At 53.6% G+C, this 18,692-nt stretch overlaps 7 protein-coding genes across 7 annotated transcripts; 3 read left to right on the top strand and 4 right to left on the bottom strand.

Annotated features, from left to right (window-relative positions):
• Nucleotides 1-1,565: 1,565 nt before the first annotated feature.
• J7T55_007581 (gmc oxidoreductase) lies at nt 1,566-3,956 on the bottom strand (the record flags this gene model as incomplete). The annotated part of the gene is made up of 1 exon (XM_053134868.1): nt 1,566-3,956. One exon carries the CDS (start codon nt 3,954-3,956, stop codon nt 1,566-1,568), a length of 2,391 nt encoding a protein of 796 aa, XP_052987374.1.
• Nucleotides 3,957-6,109: 2,153 nt separating this feature from the next.
• J7T55_007580 (uncharacterized protein) lies at nt 6,110-7,078 on the top strand (the record flags this gene model as incomplete). Its single annotated transcript, XM_053134867.1, has 1 exon — nt 6,110-7,078. The coding sequence occupies one exon, from the start codon at nt 6,110-6,112 to the stop codon at nt 7,076-7,078; it is 969 nt and encodes a 322-aa protein (XP_052987373.1).
• A 1,645-nt stretch (nt 7,079-8,723) lies between these two features.
• On the bottom strand, nt 8,724-10,268 carry J7T55_007579 (uncharacterized protein; the record flags this gene model as incomplete). Its single annotated transcript, XM_053134866.1, has 3 exons — nt 8,724-9,532; nt 9,587-9,895; nt 9,959-10,268. 3 exons carry the CDS (start codon nt 10,266-10,268, stop codon nt 8,724-8,726), a joined length of 1,428 nt encoding a protein of 475 aa, XP_052987372.1.
• A 956-nt stretch (nt 10,269-11,224) lies between these two features.
• J7T55_007578 (thymine dioxygenase) lies at nt 11,225-12,408 on the bottom strand (the record flags this gene model as incomplete). Its single annotated transcript, XM_053134865.1, has 3 exons — nt 11,225-11,499; nt 11,560-12,120; nt 12,183-12,408. 3 exons carry the CDS (start codon nt 12,406-12,408, stop codon nt 11,225-11,227), a joined length of 1,062 nt encoding a protein of 353 aa, XP_052987371.1.
• Nucleotides 12,409-12,995: 587 nt separating this feature from the next.
• On the top strand, nt 12,996-14,903 carry J7T55_007577 (uncharacterized protein; the record flags this gene model as incomplete). Its single annotated transcript, XM_053134863.1, has 4 exons — nt 12,996-13,171; nt 13,241-13,506; nt 13,568-14,521; nt 14,617-14,903. The coding sequence occupies 4 exons, from the start codon at nt 12,996-12,998 to the stop codon at nt 14,901-14,903; spliced, it is 1,683 nt and encodes a 560-aa protein (XP_052987370.1).
• Nucleotides 14,904-15,565: 662 nt separating this feature from the next.
• J7T55_007576 (phosphoribulokinase uridine kinase) lies at nt 15,566-16,261 on the top strand (the record flags this gene model as incomplete). Its single annotated transcript, XM_053134862.1, has 1 exon — nt 15,566-16,261. One exon carries the CDS (start codon nt 15,566-15,568, stop codon nt 16,259-16,261), a length of 696 nt encoding a protein of 231 aa, XP_052987369.1.
• A 445-nt stretch (nt 16,262-16,706) lies between these two features.
• J7T55_007575 (uncharacterized protein) lies at nt 16,707-17,909 on the bottom strand (the record flags this gene model as incomplete). The annotated part of the gene is made up of 2 exons (XM_053134861.1): nt 16,707-17,818; nt 17,879-17,909. 2 exons carry the CDS (start codon nt 17,907-17,909, stop codon nt 16,707-16,709), a joined length of 1,143 nt encoding a protein of 380 aa, XP_052987368.1.
• Between the last annotated feature and the right edge of the window lie 783 nt (nt 17,910-18,692).

The following is an 18,692-nucleotide window of genomic DNA, read 5'->3' as shown; positions in this document are numbered from 1 at the left end:
CTCGAAGTGTTTCGAAGTGAGGGCTTCACATTGAGAGAGACATTGACGGAGAACAGATTGATGGTCGAAAAAGCAATGCCAGACTAAGTTGTTGGGTAGTCTTATGCACTGTCACGTGCTGGTGAAGGCGATGATGCTGCTGCGTCTCGCCCTGGCCGAGAGGCGGGCTTCCGCACGAGAAGCTGGCTCTTTATACTCATGAATGCCTCCTGCGACTATACTGGATTCCCAACAATCCGGCCAGCACCTTCCACGATGTCAGACTTTGGCTGACAGCGCCGGACGCCTTTGAAACAGATCTTGAGAGATGTAATCATGCGGTATTACGCCTAGTCCCAAAACTTGACAGCTGCCGTGCGCCGGAGTGCACAATCCACTCAGCAGTTCATGTTCCTTACCGAGCTCGTCAGAGATAAGGGCTTTCCAAACAAACCGCTGCTGTGCAACAGCAGTGCCCAGCTGTTGATCCACTCGAACTTACCACTACCTGCCTCGTCAATCGCTTCTAAGATCTGCCAAGCTTTAGCCAGCATCCACAGGAAGACCGCTTGGCTGGTCACATGATGGATCTCGCGACTTACACATAGTTCATGCTGTATAGTGTCGATACTGCCAGGACTAATGGAGACTTGTCACGAGCGGGGTTTCCATGAGCTTTCCACAATGACCATGGAGAGGTCGGGAAATCCGCCAATCATGGAGTACACCCCTCGAGAGAACCGAGATGGAACGCGTAGACAAGAAGTGACTAGGACTCATTGGCTACTTGTGCCAATCGCCCTGTCACATCACAGTTGTGCCACAATCCACGGACGGAGGATTATGCCATGTAAGGAACGATGTTCAGACAAGCCAGCCGGTCAAACGTCGTGTGGCGGACTACCTGATGCTTTATATCAGGGTCGAACCGGGACGGTGGCCACCAACAGTGCAAAACACGCGAGGACCGGCCCGGCGGCTGCCGATAACATCCAAGACATGTCCGATAGGCTCACACATGGCTGCCGTCGGACTCTGCCCGAGGAGACACGGAAGGGGTCTGAAGGGTGGTCAAGACCACGCACGGACGGGCGCGTGTCACGCACGTGGTGCGCAAAGCAGTGGCTATCCGCGTCCCATTATTTTGTGCTTCTCAGCGTCAAGCTCGGTCGGGCAACTATCTGCGAGTGTAGCAGCACACTGAGGAACTCGGCGCTTCAGGGAGAAGGCCAAGCGGCGAGCCTCGTTCGTGGCAGAAAACACTATCTCGTCGGGAGGCCTCATATGCTACGTAGGACGTCGCCGACTACCTGAATTCTCAGACGAAGTATGTGTCACTGGTGCTACCTATCATCACTTACATGCCATTGGATGGACGACTGTGTTCAGCAAGGCACCGTTACGGACTGGAATATTTGTACACAATACAATTGTCTTCTTATGTCCTCAACTAAAACAAGATATTTACACTGAAAAGACGTTTCCTCGTCCCAGATTCCACGCTATGCAAGACCAAATCGTACACAGAAACTTTTGAACGGCTACCGTTCCTCTCCTCTATTTACAAGACGCTAGCTGCAAGCTGCTTACAGCTTCCTGGCAGCGCGTCTCCTCTTGCAGTTGGAGCCAGAGCTGCCGGTGGAGGGGCTGGAGCTGCTAGAAGAGGAGGCAGAGCTGCCAGTCGAGGTGGACGAGCCGGAGCTGGCGTTGGTGGAGGTGGAGGCGCCGGTGGTGTCGGCGAGGATGGCCTTGGCGGCGTGCTCGGCGGCGACCATGACGATGGCCTGTGTGTTGCCGGTGGGCAGGTCGGGGTGCATGGAGGCGTCGACGACGTAGATGTTGTCGGTGCCCCAGACCTTGGTGTTGGTGTCGACGACCGAGTTGCCGTCGTTGGTGGCGCCCATGCGGGCGGTGCCGACGAAGTGCGAGCCCGTCGTCATGTTGTCCTCGGCGATGAGCGCCGCGGCCGTCGAGTTGAGCGTGAAGGGCGAGTCGGCCGTGTTGACCATCGTGATGAGCTGGTTCATGAAGTTGGTGATGGCGCTCTTGTCGCCGGTCGTGGTCAGGTAGGGCTGCGTGGTGATCTCAGTCGCGCCCGACGAGGTGACGCCGAGGACACCGGTGGAGGTGATGCCGTGCGTCAGGTAGACCTTGACCTTGACGGTGTTGGCGGAGGGGGCGTTGATGGTGCCCTGGACGTAGTAGGTCTCCTTGTCGTCAGACTCAACGGTGGTCCAGATGTTGATACGCTGGCCAGCCTGAGCGAGAAGACCAGCAGACTTGTCGTTGAACTCAGTGACGGTAGTGTCGTTGGGGGAAGTGAAGGCAGTGGTCGGCAGAGCAGTCAGACCGTCCTTGACGTGGAGGCTGACGGTGAAGATGGGGTGGTCCTGCAGGTTCTCACCGACGGGCAGCTCGATCCAGTCAGCCTCGTCGGGCAGGGTAACCTTGACGGAGCCGCTCTTGACGGTCTGGATCTGCGCCTTGGGGCCGATGCCAGAGTTGATGAGCATACGGGGAGTGGACAGAGCACCACCAGCCAGGACGACCTTGCCGCCGGAGGTAAGGTTGATGATCTGGCGGTTGCCGTTGGACAGCTCAACCTCGACACCGGTGGCAGCGGAGCCCTCGCGGATGACACGGACTAGCTTGGTGTTCAGGGACAGCTTGAAGTTGTTCTTGGCCTGGGCAAGGGGAAGGTACGAGCGGATAGGGCCGCCACGGAGACCGTCTTGAATCAACCAGGGAGGGTGAGAGAAGACTTGCTCCTTGTCGTTGGGGCTCTCGAGTGCGTTGGTCTGCGACCAGCCCTGCTTCTCGAGGAAGCTGCTCATGACAGTCCAGGCGCCCTGGTCGACACCAGTGCCGTTCTCAAGAATGTATCCGGGGGAGCGCTCGTAGAAGGAATCAGCGGACGATGAGACGTCGGACCACTTCCAGCCCGTGGGCCACTTGTCGTCGAAGTCGTGTGCCGCGGGCTTCACGAACATCAAGGCGTTGATCATGGTGGAACCACCGAGAATGCAGCCGGCCATGGAGCCGGTATCAAGGCAGTACTCAGAGGTGTCACTGGCAGTGCTGAGGTAGTAAGCCATGGCGGGAACATCGTACTGGGTGATGGTATCGTTGTAGGAGACGGTAGCGTCACCACCGGTCGAGTAGGTAGAGGCTCCACCGCGCTCAAGGAGGAGGACAGAGGCGCCAGACTCAACCAGACGCTGGGAAACAACCAGACCGGCAGCACCGCCACCGGCAACAATGTAGTCGTATGTGGCGTTGCTGGTGGTTGTGGTGACGTTCTGAGCGCTGCCGCCTGTGGTGGAGTTGCTCGCACCGCCAGTTGTTGAACCGCTTGCGGTCGTGGAGGCCAGAGCAGCCCAGGTCGCGTAGTCGGCAGACTTGGCGTCAGTCAGGCTGTGGCTGTACTCACCGAACGCAGCACCGTGGTAGTTGAGGGTTGCGGCAGAGTCGCTGGTGTCGGTCAGGGCAGTCTTTGACAGAGCGTAACCGAAGACATCGGCCTCCTCATCGATGGTGAAGGAGGCAGTGTCGTTGGTGATACAGCCCTTGCAAAGGAAGGTGTATTGCCAGCCTGTGGAGTTGATGGCGGTACCCGTGGAGATCTCGTACATTCCCATGGAGGAGTCTGTGACAGGGCTGGGGTTGGTGTAACCTGTAGCCTTGCGCAGCGAGCCAACCATCTTGTCGCCATCGGCCCACGCGCACACGAGCAGGGAGTTGGCCATGGGTCCACCCAGGGAGACAGCAGCATAGCCATCGAGGGTGTTGGACTGCAGGATACCGATGAAGTCGCCGCCGGCCTCAGGGTTCTCGGGAAGAGCCAGACCGAAACCCCAGCCAGTCTTCTCGTAGTATGAGAACTTGATGCCGGAGCTCGCATCGGTGTATGTGGTGGATTGCTGACCCAGAACGCCAGCGACCATAGCGGCCGTGGCCAGGAGTGTTCGTGGAACCATTTTGTTATGTGTATCTGTGAAGGCTTGGATCCTAACTATTCTGTTTGTTTCCTGCTTTGATTTTTTCTCGATTCCAAGGCTTCAAGCTTCTCGGATATCGCTTTGGTGAACGGTTTGAGGAAGGAAGGAAGGTTGAAGGAATGAATGTGGCGCTGCCACTGGAAAGAATGTCTTCGAAGAAAAGAATGACTTCGAGGGGAAAAGAATGTGGTGGTTCAACCAAGCAAAGGAAGCTTGAGAAGGAGAATGAGAAGATGGACAGGAAGGAAAGTCTTGGCAGAAAGTCGACGACGGCCTGCGTTTCCTTTATTCTTCTTGCGTCTACCCCCTGATCCGAGCAGTCGGGCCCGGGTCCCGGCAGTGGATGGGGGAGAAGGAGGCGAGCATCCAGAAGGAGTGGCATCGTCGGCATTCTGCAACGGGTCAGGTCGGCCCACTTCACCAACCCTTCATCACAAATGATGGCGGCTGTCCTTGGTGACTAGAGACCCTTGACCATGAGGCTCCGGCCGACATGACCAAGTTGAGGTCCTTGCCTTCGAGGATGAACCCGAAGGGTGGATGGATCTACGAAGGGAAAACAAACATGCTGATGTTCCCAGGCCAATAGGGTGTTGTAGATTTGGGGGGAAGAGACCGAATGCGGTAAGAGAAGGCTGAGAACGACCCACAAGAGGATCGCCCACAGGGAATCTAGGCTTTTTCGGAACACAATTAATATGCAGTACCATTAGCAGAGCACCCGAGTAAGCACTGATCAGGCGCTGGAGGAGCCGAAGTGATTTTTGAAAGCGCCGAGCAAGCCCCGCCGAATTCTGGGTCTGGCGAGCCCCTGGAAACAACGTGCCAACATGACTCGTCGGCCAAGCTCCGAATAGTAATCGCGGCACCGTCAATTGGCCATGTGGCGCTTGGTGAACCCACTCCGGCGGCCATGTGGACGCAGCGCCTCGTCGCGTTTAAATTGAGCATTGGTCTTTTGTTTCAGGCGACTCTAGCTGGGGCCACCCCTTTCCCTTTCCGCCCATAGGCATCGCCCGGATGAACATTCTCGCCAGGCTCGCTCGCATGAACTGTTTCGAAACTTCGCCAACAGTGTGGGGTGCTGCAAAACAATCTATCAAGTCGAGAACCCATTGGCAAGGACAGAAAGGGGTAAGGGGCCGACGGGCGTTTCCTTTTGAGAGCGCAAGCTGGGTTCCTACCCTGGCTTGCTTGTTTGTCCAAATTGGAAGACGTCAGCATCTCCGAGAGGCCCTCAGTTCCCTATTAGCCGATGGGCCATTCCGACCAGATACGATCATAATGTCCCCATCGTGATTCGCTTCCGTGCTCGGACGGGGGTGGTTGGACTGGATCACCACTGTCAGGTCTGCAGGGCGGATGACACTCCTGTCGATCAGCCGCAACCTTGCTGGTCGACGCTCGGTTAAATGAAGATTGAGAAGTTTTAGCCTCGGTGATGAAGACTCGGTCCTTGCCGGATCGCCTGTTGTGTCTGTGGTCCCGACCCGAGGACATGGTGCTTCAGGGGTGAGGCTTACGTATGTCCATGGAGGTGTCTTCCAAAGAAACCCAAAGCAACGCAGGCAGATGCAGATACGCTTTTAGAATCAGGTCAACGAGTCGAGTCCCAGTCTATCTGGTACCGGCCCTACAGCTGCCGTCGGTTCCGGGCTCGCGGGTAAAATGCAACCATTAGGAGACAGTATTAATTTCCCACAATTCTCCTGGGTTTCGCTAGGAAGATAAGTCGTCATTTGACAACCTCCAAGGCCCGCTGCGAGCCGGCTTGTTAAAATCACGGTGCTCCCATTGCCTAGTTGCGAGGCACGACTGCAGATGCACGCTTCGAAGAGCCCAAAAAGTAGACCATTGGTGGTCCGAAGCCCTGTCATCAGTACTGTGCCCCGCGCCTGCTTTGGGCCTCTAGCTCGATCCGGCAACACTCGTCGGCAGCGGCGGCAGGATCTCGCAGATTCGTCTTGGGCCGACCACTGTAGGATCAGCAACAGGATCACTGCGGGGAGCTTCGGACCACAAAGCAACCCCAACCTGGATGAGAGACATGAGAGAACGTAGGATACAAGACTGAAGCCTTGACTTTTTCCCACCGATGATATCGTGAGATCACAAGCAACAGACTATTCACAATGCAGGCATTCAAGGCGACTCTTCTTAACGGCGCAACTGTATCAGGCCACTACTCCCGCCCGGAGACTTCGAGTCCGCCCCATGCGGCCTTAGACGACAGCAGGCGACCCTTATTCGTGGCCATTCATGGTGGTACCTATTGCTCAACCTACTTTGATGCCGATTCGAAACATTCAGCTGTCTTGTGCAGCAACGGCCTCGGGGTCCCAGTGGTTGCAATTGATCGCCCTCTGTACCAAGAAACAACGTCATTCTATCCGATTCCAGAGGGTAAGACTTACCACGAGGGGCTCGCTGTCCACCTTCACAAGTACATCCTCCCCACATTATGGAAAGAATATGGCAAAGGATGCGGCAGCATGGTACTCCATTGTCACAGTCTCGCTACGCCCAGCGCCGTTATCCTCGCGGGGTGGTACGCCCAGGAACAGGCAAAGGGGGAGACACCGGGGTATCCCCTCTCCGGCCTGACCATTTCAGGGTTTGGCAGCCAGAATAGGTCTACTATCGTCGAGGGCGGCAAAGAGACCCCAGACCCACTCCCAGAGTACATCGACATCCCTCTCGACGTCAAGGATAACCGCATGTTTGAAAAGGGAACCGCTGACCCGGCAATCTACGGGCAAACCAAGAGGCTGCACAACCGTATGCCTTACGCGGAGCTGGGTGACTACTTTGCGGTCTGGGCTGGTGACAAATGGCGAAAGCTCTGCGGCGCGGTTGAGGTCCCTGTCATGATCGGAATGGCAGAGAAGGATTCCCTATGGTTTGGCACTGAGGAGCACGTCAGGGAGTTTGCCGGCGGTTTTAGCAGCAGTGAGAGGGTCGATGCAAGCGTAGTCAAGGGCGCGCCGCATTGCATCGAGTTGAGCTACTGGGCCCAGGGCTGGTATGCGAGGTGTTTTGGCTGGGCTCTGGAGTGTGCCGCTGCGTACGCTGCGAAGGAGAGAAAGAATGAGGGTGCGTGATGTTGTGATTATGATGCTTTGTGAATTCCCTGTCGTATCTCAGTCCTCCGGGACTTGTTTCAGCCCGTAGCAAAGTCGCCTCTCCGTCAACCTTTGTGTGTTCGCATCCCGGAAATGCCAGGAGTCCTTACTGATTGATGTAATCAAGACCTCAGAGAGCCCCGAGAAAATCATATTGGATGTGGGAACAATGTTCTGTCTTTGTTGAACACTTCGCTCAATTGCCAAAAAGACCAGCACACGCCCAAGTTTAGACCTCTTTCCAGAGCATCTGCAGAATGTGCACTTACGCCGAGTCGAACGGCTCAATCCAAATCCAGTTTCCAGCCGAGTATCACCTCACTAGACTGCCTCTATTACGATTTCCCCCGGAAGATTGTGACACTTAAACCATAGCAGCGCGTGATGTTTGTTGGATAGATCAATTAACAAAGGGCAGGCGGCAAACTTTCTTTGTTCTTGCAGTTGTTCGGGTGCCCAGCTTGCTCCTGGAGTCCTTTACAATGCCTTTGTGTAGGGGTTGGTAGCACACATAAAGCAGTGCTGGCTGTAGAGCTCTACCTCTATTTAATGAGACCATCAGTTCGTTCCAGGGAAGACGTCATACCAACTGTGCCATTCCGTCGACAATATCTCATCGAGACCTCTATTGGTTATTTTCACCAGGTGTCTGAATAGAGACATCATGTCAATCGTCTTTGAGCATCTGCTGAGCTGCGGAAGCTGCAACAAGGCCCTTCTCGTGGCAGACTTGCGATCGAGCCGGACAAGGGACAAGGATATGGTTGGCCTGACAGTTCGGCACGACTTCAAATGGTCTGGCGGTAGTCTAGGAAATAGTTACTCCCAACTTGCAGTCGTTGTTGATGACGAGCTGTTGGAGGCACCGCCTGAGGCAGAGGCAGAGTCAACCACTTCTCGTCAGGTGCTCTATATCGAGGACTGTGCGACCCCGGAATCTCGTCGAAAGTTTTCTCAAGATTGGGGTTTACGTTGGCTGGCGTTCGAACAGCATTTCGAAACTATTGCCTCTTGGTCAGGCAGCAGCGTGGGTAAGTGTTGGTGCGACTGTCATCATGCTGAGGTTGCCGGTGTTACGGACGGCGGACCAGGATCTGCGGTCGATGCTTGTTCTTCAGCAGATAGTACGCTCGGTCTTATCGGCTTTCAACGCGGTTCTTCTTCCACAGAAATTAGAGGTCGAAAGCTTGGGAGCGGTATCTATAACCCTAGTGGGCGCCCCAGTGAGAGAGGTGGACGCACTCGAGGTGCGGATGTCTCGCTGATCGAACAGAACATTCTGTCTTGGAGAGAGCAGTGTCAGCGAGAAGGCCAATGAGTGGAAGCTGTGAAACTGTCTGATGATTGCGCACGTGTAAATCCTAAGTTTTAGATGGAAAAGTGCTATTGATAAAACAAACTGTTGAATGTTGTCCTGAGCTACTGTTGTGTTGATGGGCGCCTGGAGGGGCGGCGACGGACGCATTTCCACAAAAGGTGCAAAGATTCAACAAGTAACTTCAGGATCATTTGAATTATTTTGATTTTGTATTGCGGACTATTCAAAGCTTCCGAGGCAATGGCAGCTCTCACAGTTCTATTTTAAACGTACAGACAACAACGCTCAACACGCTACGGCAGCTGCCTAGGCCTTCTTATAATATCCGCTCCCCGTTGCCTGAGTCTTTGCTGGTCCAACATATTTAGTGATATAAGTCTGCCACTGCTTGGTAGCGTCGCTGCCCGTAGCATCGGGGAAATTGACACTACACCCTAGAGCCTTATACCCAGGTGCAAGCAACCCCGACACAGCATTCACCACCGTCTGAATCACGATGACTGAATTATACAGCTCCGAAGGAAAGTTGGCATAAATGGCGTTGTAAAGGAAGCAAGAAAGCCCCTGAGCGTTAGTCGGCACGTCAAGCGGGCCCACGACCCAGCTCTGGTCTGCACCAGAGCCACCCAGGGCGGGCAGAGCGTACAGATAGACATCGAGAATGCCGCCCACGGCCTCAAGGACCGTCATCGGCGTAGCCCGGCGGTACCAGTTATCTGGGATGCGCTCCGGCACGTGCGTGTAGGTGAGCTGGGGGTCGTCCCATGCGTTCGCGCGGCTAGGCTTGGCGCCGTAAAAGGAAGTGATGGAGGCCTCGTTGGCAACGCCACCGGCGCCGATGGTCCCGTTTGAGAAGAATCCCGGGACAAAATAGTACGCGCCCATTACGACTCCGGCGCTGGGCAAGTTGAAGTAGAACTGGCTGTTGGCGGCCTTGGACGCCGCGTAGCGGTTCTTGAAGTGCTCCTTGATGGCATCCACGTTGTATGTGCCGTTGCCCTTTGCGAGTGCTTGCTGGTGCAGCTGCTTGAAGAGTTCAGGCTGGAATGAGATATTGTCGCCGGTCAGGTAAAAGTCGTTGCGTGTGGCTGATGCATCTCCTTCGTTGAATTTGCCTTTCCGTTGTTAGTCTGGATTTACTCGCCAGGTCCCACGAGGGTTCATCTTACCGTGTCCGGCAATTCCTGATGGCGTGCCAAATATGCCATTCAGTGCTCCATTCAAAAGACCGACACGATTATCTGGCCCGCCAATGCTCATCTTTTGCGACAGAATGTCACCGCCGTCGAGAGCACCTCCGGTGGCCAACAGAGTCGATAAGTCGGCGCCCATATTGAAGACCCGAGCTGTGGCAGCATTAATCTGGCCGATGGTGGCAATACCGGTTCGGGGAATGTATCCATGATTCGCAAGGGTATTCAACCCGGGGCAAGGACCGCGCTGATCAGTAGAACCAGGTGCCTGGAAAGGGTAGTTGGCTGTGGATATGTCAATACAGAGTATCTGACGGCACAAATAATGAGAGGATTGGTAGAGCATACCCTCGGGAAAACGTTTCAAGCCGTTGACCGACTCAGAGGTAGGAATGAGACCAAGAACGTTGTCAAGAATTGCCCCAAGCGTCCCGCCAAGTAAGCTACCGACGCCACCCACCACTCCAGTACCCAGCTGGCGGGCTTCGTGATCCTCTGTTTGCTCAGGTACTCGGCGTTCCAGTTCTTTCAATCGTCGGTCAATTTCCTGGCGGGCCTCCGGGTGGTTGAGAAGAGTGTTCATCCCCTCCGGAGTCATCCATGGAAAAGCAATGGCAGGAGACGCGCACAGCGCAGCGTAGAACAGAGATGACCGCATAATGGCAAATGTAGAAACAAGGCACGCTTAGTGAATCTGAAGGGCGGAGTCCTCTGGCAATATTCGCGTTGATCCCGATTTTCCCAGATGAGGGTCTGGCGCGTGTATTTATACGGCTTTCATCGACATCTTTTAGTCGTGCCTGCGTCATAACGTACTAGACAGGCTATACGAACCCAGCAAGATGGAGTCTCCGAAGCAATCTTATTACTCCAGCCTGGTCTCTGTGCCCTCTGTGTTAAAGAAATAGTGCGTTGTCATCCTCGCTTTGCTATTGGCCGGTCTCCACCCGGGAAGTTGCTCTCCCGCCAGTAGTCTTTGGCCCGCATGGGATCGACGTAACAATAGCTAGGGTGGCTTATAGTGGCGGCGAGGCGGCGTGGGATCTGCAGTGCATCCCTTTCTCGGTATATACCGCGACAAGCCTCATTCCGCAGTGTAAATACGTTTTATTGTGTGGTGGAATGCAGTAAAGCTGCCTCGGTAGATGCGAGTCCTCATTACGCTGTGTTGACCTCAGCTCACTCCTGATAGCTGAACTTAGCTGAGAAACAAGATGTGGCTAGGTTCCTATTGTTCATTACCATGCATTTTCGAGCTGAAAGCAGACCCACCACAACCGAAAGTGGAGGCATTGGATCATCGAACACACAGCGGATTAGATTTGTCTCCGAAGCCAACCGCATTCGATCAAACATCAACTAGCACGCTCTTGACAGAGCGATGGAGCAATATGGGACAGGGTGTCGATCCGGTTTATGCAACCGATCGTCACAAGCCATGAGAAAAGCTTGATATAAGCAAGTCACCATTGGTTGGAATTATATTGAACGGAATGCTTTCAGCTCCGCACTTGCAATCTGAGTATCCATTCTAGCCTAACACTTCATAGCGACCTGTCTGATGACGAGGCTACTTTACATATCTTCCGTTTTGTCTTTCCAGAAGGTCTAGAATCAAGACACAGTGACCGGCTTGGCTGGCGCCTCAGGCTTGTCCGAGTACTGCAGTTTCGCCCGAAGCTTTCTGTAGTCATCTTGCAGGACTGGCGGATACTTTGGTGGGTTTTGTCCGCTAGCGCAGGCAGGGAGACACTCTATGATGGACGTTGGGTCTGGGCTGACGAAATAAGGGATTGAGTAGCGAGCTCTCGTCAGACCTTTGCCTCCTTCGGGCTGCTCTTTCATCAACGGTGGCAAAGTTACTCGGTGGAGTGTTGACTTAAGGTAGTCTGTTGGGGAAGTTCAGCCGAATTCACAGCAAGATTCAGTATTATGCTTCAATAACTCACCGTTACTCCAGCGCATGAGAAGGTCTCCAACGTTCATAATAAGAGCGCCCTTCATAGGTGTGGCGTCCACAAATTCGCCTGGCCGCTTCGGATGCTCAACTTGCAGTCCTCCACAGTCGTCCTGAAACAGCATCGTAATTGAGCCCCAGTCGGAATGTGCCGGCATCCTTGCCATGGCATTACTGGAGAGCTTCTCTGTCTCAACAGGCGGATAGTGCAGCAGCCGCAGCTGGTTATTCTCGCCGCTGTGGAATCTCAACAGGTAGTCCGGGTCATCAAGTCCTATGCCCATAGCCATTGCACGCAGAAGCTCTTTTGCGGTGTCGAAGCATGACCAGTAGAACCCCGTCATGAATTTCCGGAAACCAGGGAGGACTTCTTCAGGAAGCCACTGGTTGGGCTGCTGGGCAAAAGTTTCGCTGCCTATCTCATACGATTCTTTGCAGTCCTGCACTTTGCGGAGCTCGGCATCCTCGTTGTCTGAATCTTGGTCATCTTGGTGGATGTACTGAGAGACTTTCTCCAGGCCTGGCCAGGAGTAGCCGCGATGGACATTGGGGCCTAGAAGCAAGTGATTAAATAAACATGGTTCCAAAATGACCTACTTCGTAGCTATTGCGTACCTGGAGGGTGGGGTGCGAGCATCTTCTTCTCCTCCGGCAGATCAAACAGCTTCTTCGACCACCCGAAGGCTTCATCGAGAAGCTCGGGAGTAACGCCATGGTTGACGATATAAACAAAGCCAACACCCCGACAAGCTTCAGCTAGATCCTTGGCCACCCTTTTCTTCTCCTCCGGTGAGCCCTTCAGCCATATGCTGAAATCAATCACTGGCAGTGATGCAGCCATGTTTCATGCTCCGGTAAGCTCGGCAATAGTGCGGTATGCCGTGATTGTGCGTACTTCGGGTGTGTGTACTCTTTGCAACAGTATATAAAGACTCGCTATCTTGCGCGCTCTATCCTATCGGGGCTGCACACCTGTGTGTAGGTATATTGTAGCCCGAAACGCGAAGTGAGGAGTGGACTGACTGTCTTACGTGATGCTAGAATGGAGCTTGGCACTGATAGGGCGCGGGGACAGGGTGATTCCAAATGGTTGGCCGCCATCTCGCGTTGCCGATCTTGGAGATTGTCGGGCGTTCCCGACTGAGGATGTTATCTACGGGCAACATAGAGTAGACATATCGCCGCCATCTACGAGTCTTGGTCGCGGGCTTATCAATCGGCACGCAAATTATAGGAACATAGAAGGCCATCTGTTTCGGGCCGTTTGATTACCCAGGGCATGGGTGGTGCTGAGGATATTGGATGGCATTGCCAGTACATAAGCGCGACTGCCGGGCTCGCATGTTCTCTGTTACATCGGAGGTAATAAAGTGACGTTTCCCCAAACCTTCTGTTCTCCTAACTGTCGCTGGTGACAAAACACTCGCGATGACCGTTGGAACAAAGTCCCGCGCATCGTACTGGGCCAAGCGACTCGAATGCCCTGTCGACGAGAATGCCAACTACCGCAACACGTTTTGGTGCAACCGCGACTTGATCCCGATCCCTGAAGATAGGAGAACCTGGACGTGGCAAGGTTTCGCTGGATACTGGGTGATCTGCGGGTATGTAAGCCAGATCGGTCTCCTAAAGCATAATTATGCAGCGCGCTCAGGCTCACTGATCGAGTACAGCATCAACACGACAGCATGGACGGCCGGCTCAACACTGTTATCGCTGGGCTTAAGCGCACCTCAAGCCATAGGTTGCATGGTTGGAGTGGCCTTGATATCCGCTCTCGTCGCTGTCCTTGCAGGATGGCCGGGAAGCCACCTCTACTTAGGATTCACCGTTCTCTCCCGGGCGTCGTGGGGAATGAGAGGTGGTTTCTGGCCAGTCCTTAACCGTATTGTGACAGCATGCGTCTGGATGGGCATACAGGCGTACTGGGGTGGACAAGGTAAGCTCCTGAAAGTACGCAATTGGATCTTCAAGAACAAACTTGTCTGATGCTTTTCCAGCGGTCAAAATCATCCTCAGGGCCATCATCGGACACAAGTTCCGCGACTTACCAAACACACTCCCGGTGTCATCCAACACCGACACAGCCAGCCTGATTTCCTTCTTCGTCTTCATCATCATCTTCCTGCCCCTCCCCTTGATCCCGCCTGAGAAGCTGCAGCTACCCTTTCGGATTGTTTTCGTTATGATCACAGTGACAATGTTTGGCATGGTAGGCTGGTCCGTCCACGCCGCCGGCGGCGCCGGAATCTTGATGTCGACGCCAGCGACAGGCTCCGGCTCCGCGCTCAGCTGGGCTGCTGTCTTTGGCCTCCAATCTATTGTCGGGTCGCAGGCCAGCGGCTGCCTAGGCCAGTCCGATTGGACCCGTTATGCCAAGACACCCAACGCTGCGTTATTCGGGCAATTCATCTGCGCGCCAATCTTCATCGTGGTGACGTCTGTGTGCGGGATTATCATCACGAGCGCTGCGGCTACCATCTATGGGGAGTACATCTGGAACCCATTTGAGCTGCTCTTAACGGTGCAGGAGCACTCGATGACACCGGCAGCTAGGGCAGGGACGTTCTTTGCCGGTCTCGGATTCTTGGTTGACCAGCTTGCCCTGTGCCAAATGTTGAACGGCATTTCAACGGGTATGGATATGGCGGCCCTTTGTCCGAAGTGGATCAACATCCGGCGAGGATGTTACATCCTGACAGTGATTGCAATCGCGATCTGTCCTTGGAACTATGTGACCAATCCAGGGACTTTCATCACCGTGCTTAGTGGTTGGAGCGTGTTTCTCAGCCCTATGACTGGGATCGTTATCTCTGACTATTTTCTTGTTCGACGAGGTCAATACCACATCGGCGATATGTACATGGGGAACAGCCGTAGCGCGTACTGGTATGATTACGGATTTAATTGGAGGTGTTTCGTAGCTTGGATACTGGGCATGGCTCCACTACTGCGTAAGTGCGGATCTCAAGCTTTCCTTTCCCTCAGATTCACAGAGCATGACCCATTCTTCAATTGGTGAGGTACTTCATATTAACATCCCACTCAGCTGGCTTCGCACGCGCAGTACAAGGCGTCTCATCTGGTAGTGGATGGGACCATCTGTACCAAATATCGTATTTCTACGGGTTTTGTGTTGCCTTGACTATGCACTGGCTGCTTCATGCCATATTCCCAACGGCAAGGCAGCGTGGCAGCTCGCCCTTCGTGCTGGAGGCACATGCGGAGATGTTGCATACTGCGGAAAGTGACGCGGTCACAGTGGATAGCTCAGAGGAGGAGAGAAAGGTGACCACTGCACGCCGAGAACGTGACCTGGAGGGGCAAGAAACTTGAGCTTTCGATACCACGGTCTCGATTAGAGGGTTGAAGATCTAATCTAAGGTTTAGTAAGTAATGAAAGAGCCAGACATCATGTCAAGTGTGTCTAAATGGGAGCTTGAATCAATGCACGAAACATTGCGGATGGTCTGCTCCAGATGTCTGGTGCCATGGTCTTCCGAAATTGGAGGTTTGTTGCAATGATTTCGCTATGGGAGAGGCAAAAAAGTGTCTCAAAGATTCGGAACGCCGAATGAAAGCCCCCATAGACAGATAGAGGAATCAATCAAATCGAGTTGAAGCAGTGAGAGCTAACACATCCAAACGTGCCAGGTAGCGATAATCCATTTATGTTCAAAATCAACATTGCGCGCCTGTAACATCGGTGCTACGTCATTTTATGCCGAGCACACCGATCATCAGCTCACGTTTCCCACTCATTCGCGCGCGCGATGGCTTTGAGCTGCACGATGTGGATACTGACGCAAGGATTGTAAAACAGGGTGCATTCAACAAGAATCGTAAAGAACACCGACCCGAGCCCATCATGAGTCGTCCGAGCCATGAATCTCGTTGCTTATCTCGACACACCAGACAGCAGCCAATTGCACACATTGCACCAAAACAGCCCACCTGACTGAGCACATCCCGCCAGACCAGCATAAACTGCACACAACATGCATACAGGACCATATCAAAACCTCGCCGACATGGTGGTCATGCACTACCATAACTCATCCCTCAACGGCGGAGAGAGCAAAGAACACCGCCCCCGATGCCTCGTCGCGGTAGCCGGCGGGCTAGGTAGCGGCAAGTCCACGATCGCAGGGGAGGTGCGCGACCGGGTGGAGGAGCAAGGGCTCAAGTGCCAGGTGATCACAGTCGAGGGCTTCCTGAAGCCGGAGGAGCAGCTGTCGGAGGAGCAGCTCAAGCAGCGCGGGGCGATCGACACGCTGGACGGCGACGCGGTGCTGCAGATGGTGCAGGACCTGCGCGACAGCCGCACGGGCGAGGACATATGCGTGCCCGGGTTCGACGAGCACGCGCGCGAGCCCGTGCCGGCCGGCCAGGTCATCCGCGCCAGCACGCAGGTCGTCATCATCAAGGGGACGTACGTGCTGGCGGACGCGCAGCCGTGGCGGAAGATCGGCGCGCTGGTCGACGAGAGGTGGTTCATCTACGTGCAGCCTGAGGTGGCGCGCGAGCGAGGCGCGGCGCTGTATCTCGACAAGGGCATCGTGGAGTCGAAGGAGGAGGCGTTCAGGAGGTATGATGAGCTGGGTGTGTACACCAACAAATATGTCAACAGGCATTCTTGTCGCGTCGATATTGTCATTGAGAATAATGATGATACTGTACCGCTGGCGGGGTAGTCCATTTCACATTCAAATTACAAGCTTCAATTTCTGGTCATAATACTGATGGCCGCCAGGAATGTATCGTCCATGGGTGATTTACATGTGTGCTGATCAGTTGAGCAATATCGAGACCGGTGTGCCCGCGGATTGTTCAAGTGCAGCGATACAGGTTGGTGGGAAGCACTGCAGGCTTTCAATGTCAGATGTCTACCAAAAACATAAATAATTTGTCATATTATTGTAGGTACGGATATTGAACCTCGTGCAGTACCCATTTCGGTCGAATTTCTTCGGATTATTGGGAACCGCAAGATTGGTCAATCAAACAAATAGGAAATTGTGCACGATATCTAGCAGATATCCCAAGTAGTCCTTCCGCCGCGACCATGATCGAGTCCAGCCGAGAAGAGGCCCTTGGCTCAGTGATAACTCTGAAACCTCAGAGCTTCTTTAGCCTCTGCTAAGCTTCCCACCTGGTTGGCGTCAGGAGCTCAGGGGCTGGCTGTGTTGGCCCGGCAATACTGACATCCTGCATGATGATATCCGAGTCTCTTGCCGAGTCGCAGCGATGCCTGTACATGTTGGCCCTCCACTCTGTGATGAACTCATCTGATCTGTGGAAGTGGTTGACTCGCTGTTCGAAATGCTCGCTAAAGCCCTGATCGAAATTGCCTGTCAGCATCTGGATGGCATCCTGAATTTTGTCCAAAAGATCAATCATGAGATGCAGTTGAGGAAAGCCCCTGGCCGGAGTTTCTGGGTTCGCGAGCGGAAGCAACAGTGGCCGGATCTCGTGGATACCAAACCTAAGCAGTACGCAGAAGACTATCGAGAGATCTTCCGGCGTCCACACCAGCTCTATCCTCTCTTCTGCGAGATTAGGGGATGGCTGGGGAGGAGGAGATGTCCATTGCTGGCGAGATATTTCTGCAGCGGTCACAGCCAGAGCAATGTCGAGGTTTGGCATTCCGTCTAAGCAGAACAAATTTGCCATTCTCATAGCATCAATAATGTCGTCAATCGCCACAGGGTGGCGCATTGGCGGCCGAGCCTCGCAAGATGGCCAGGTGGCACAATTGAGCTTAGCCCGTATGTCGGTCACCAACACAACTCGGTACGCTGGTCCGTCCACGCAGCCGTAGACGAGGTACTCGCAGGGAATATTCGGGCCAATGTCGGGCATGTGGAAGATACGGAAGGGCCTCTCTGCGTCTGACAGAAAAACAGCCGTATCAAGGACGGCAATGGCCCCAGGGGGACTTGCCAACCGCCCGCCCCCGTTGTCGTATCTGGTCGCAAAATCTACCGCTGTCTGGAGGTTCGCAGACCAAGAGCTGAAGGGGGTCTCGAATGATGTGGTCCTCATGCCTGAGACATGGGCTTGGGCGGCCAGAGTAAACGCAGACCAGTCCATAAACTTCACATTGTGCATCGATTCGGGTCGTGTGAAATTCTCCAGGAAAGCATGAGGGGTTATTGCAGTTGCATTGTTGACCAGTTCGTTAAATTCCTCACCGCCAGACTCGTGTGTGACGCCACGGAAAAGAAATCTGGGAAGCTTCCTCCCGGCTTCTGTATCAAAGAGAAATATTGTTAGTCACTACTGTTCATCGATTGTGTCAAGCTGCTGACCTCTAAGATAAGAAAGATTATGGTTGTCCATGGCTTCAATTCGTGATTGAGAGCTGGTACTGGTATTTTGTATCGCTTTTCGTTTGATCGAGTGGAAGCAGTCGTCCAGAGAGCACTTCTTTGAGAAACTGTGAATGTTGTCCGATGAAGAAAATTCGAATATTATGATTGTCCACGATAAAGACCTCTTTCGAGTTGATGAAGATGTGCAGCCATCTATATATCGGGGACAATCGTCTGCATATACTCAACTTTTTCCAAAGCCTACTTGTCAGTTTTCCAGAGTGTGTATACCATGTAAATTGATTCATCCTGGACGTTGTCTCAATCGAAGCTGGCAAGGATGCAATAGAATGGACCTGAAAATGATCTTTGTTCGGGCTATACCAGATCATTTTCAATATATGTGACAGATAGTAATCGCTTGTCTTTCCGAATCTCAAACAATGCTTCCCAGACGAGGCCAAAGAAATACAACAGCGGTTGAACGGAAGCGATCTATCATAGCTGAGTTCTCGTACAGATCTATTCTTGAACGTCTGCCTTAGAGCTTGAACACGGTAAGAAGCAAACGGCATGTCCTCGAAAAGGTCACCGATACATTGGGCCGGTGCCGAGAATCACCACGCCTTTGTAGCGGTGAAACTCAAAACAAGTTTGACAGGGTGACCTCGATCTCATATATCTGAGTAGTCTCATGGATAGGAGTAAGTGTGGTGGTGCAGATTTGCGAGCAAGAGTTGGTTTGACGTGGGCTGTTGAGGCTGAAATACGTGAGCCTGCATTGGTGAAGCCAAGTACATTTAGTGTCTAC

This window comes from Diaporthe amygdali, assembly GCF_026229845.1.
Source record: "Diaporthe amygdali strain CAA958 chromosome Unknown NODE_49_length_293705_cov_63_570957, whole genome shotgun sequence".
NCBI lineage: Eukaryota > Fungi > Ascomycota > Sordariomycetes > Diaporthales > Diaporthaceae > Diaporthe > Diaporthe amygdali.
The sequence above is the reverse complement of the archived record's forward strand: the minus strand, read 5'-3'. Positions and strand labels throughout refer to the sequence as shown.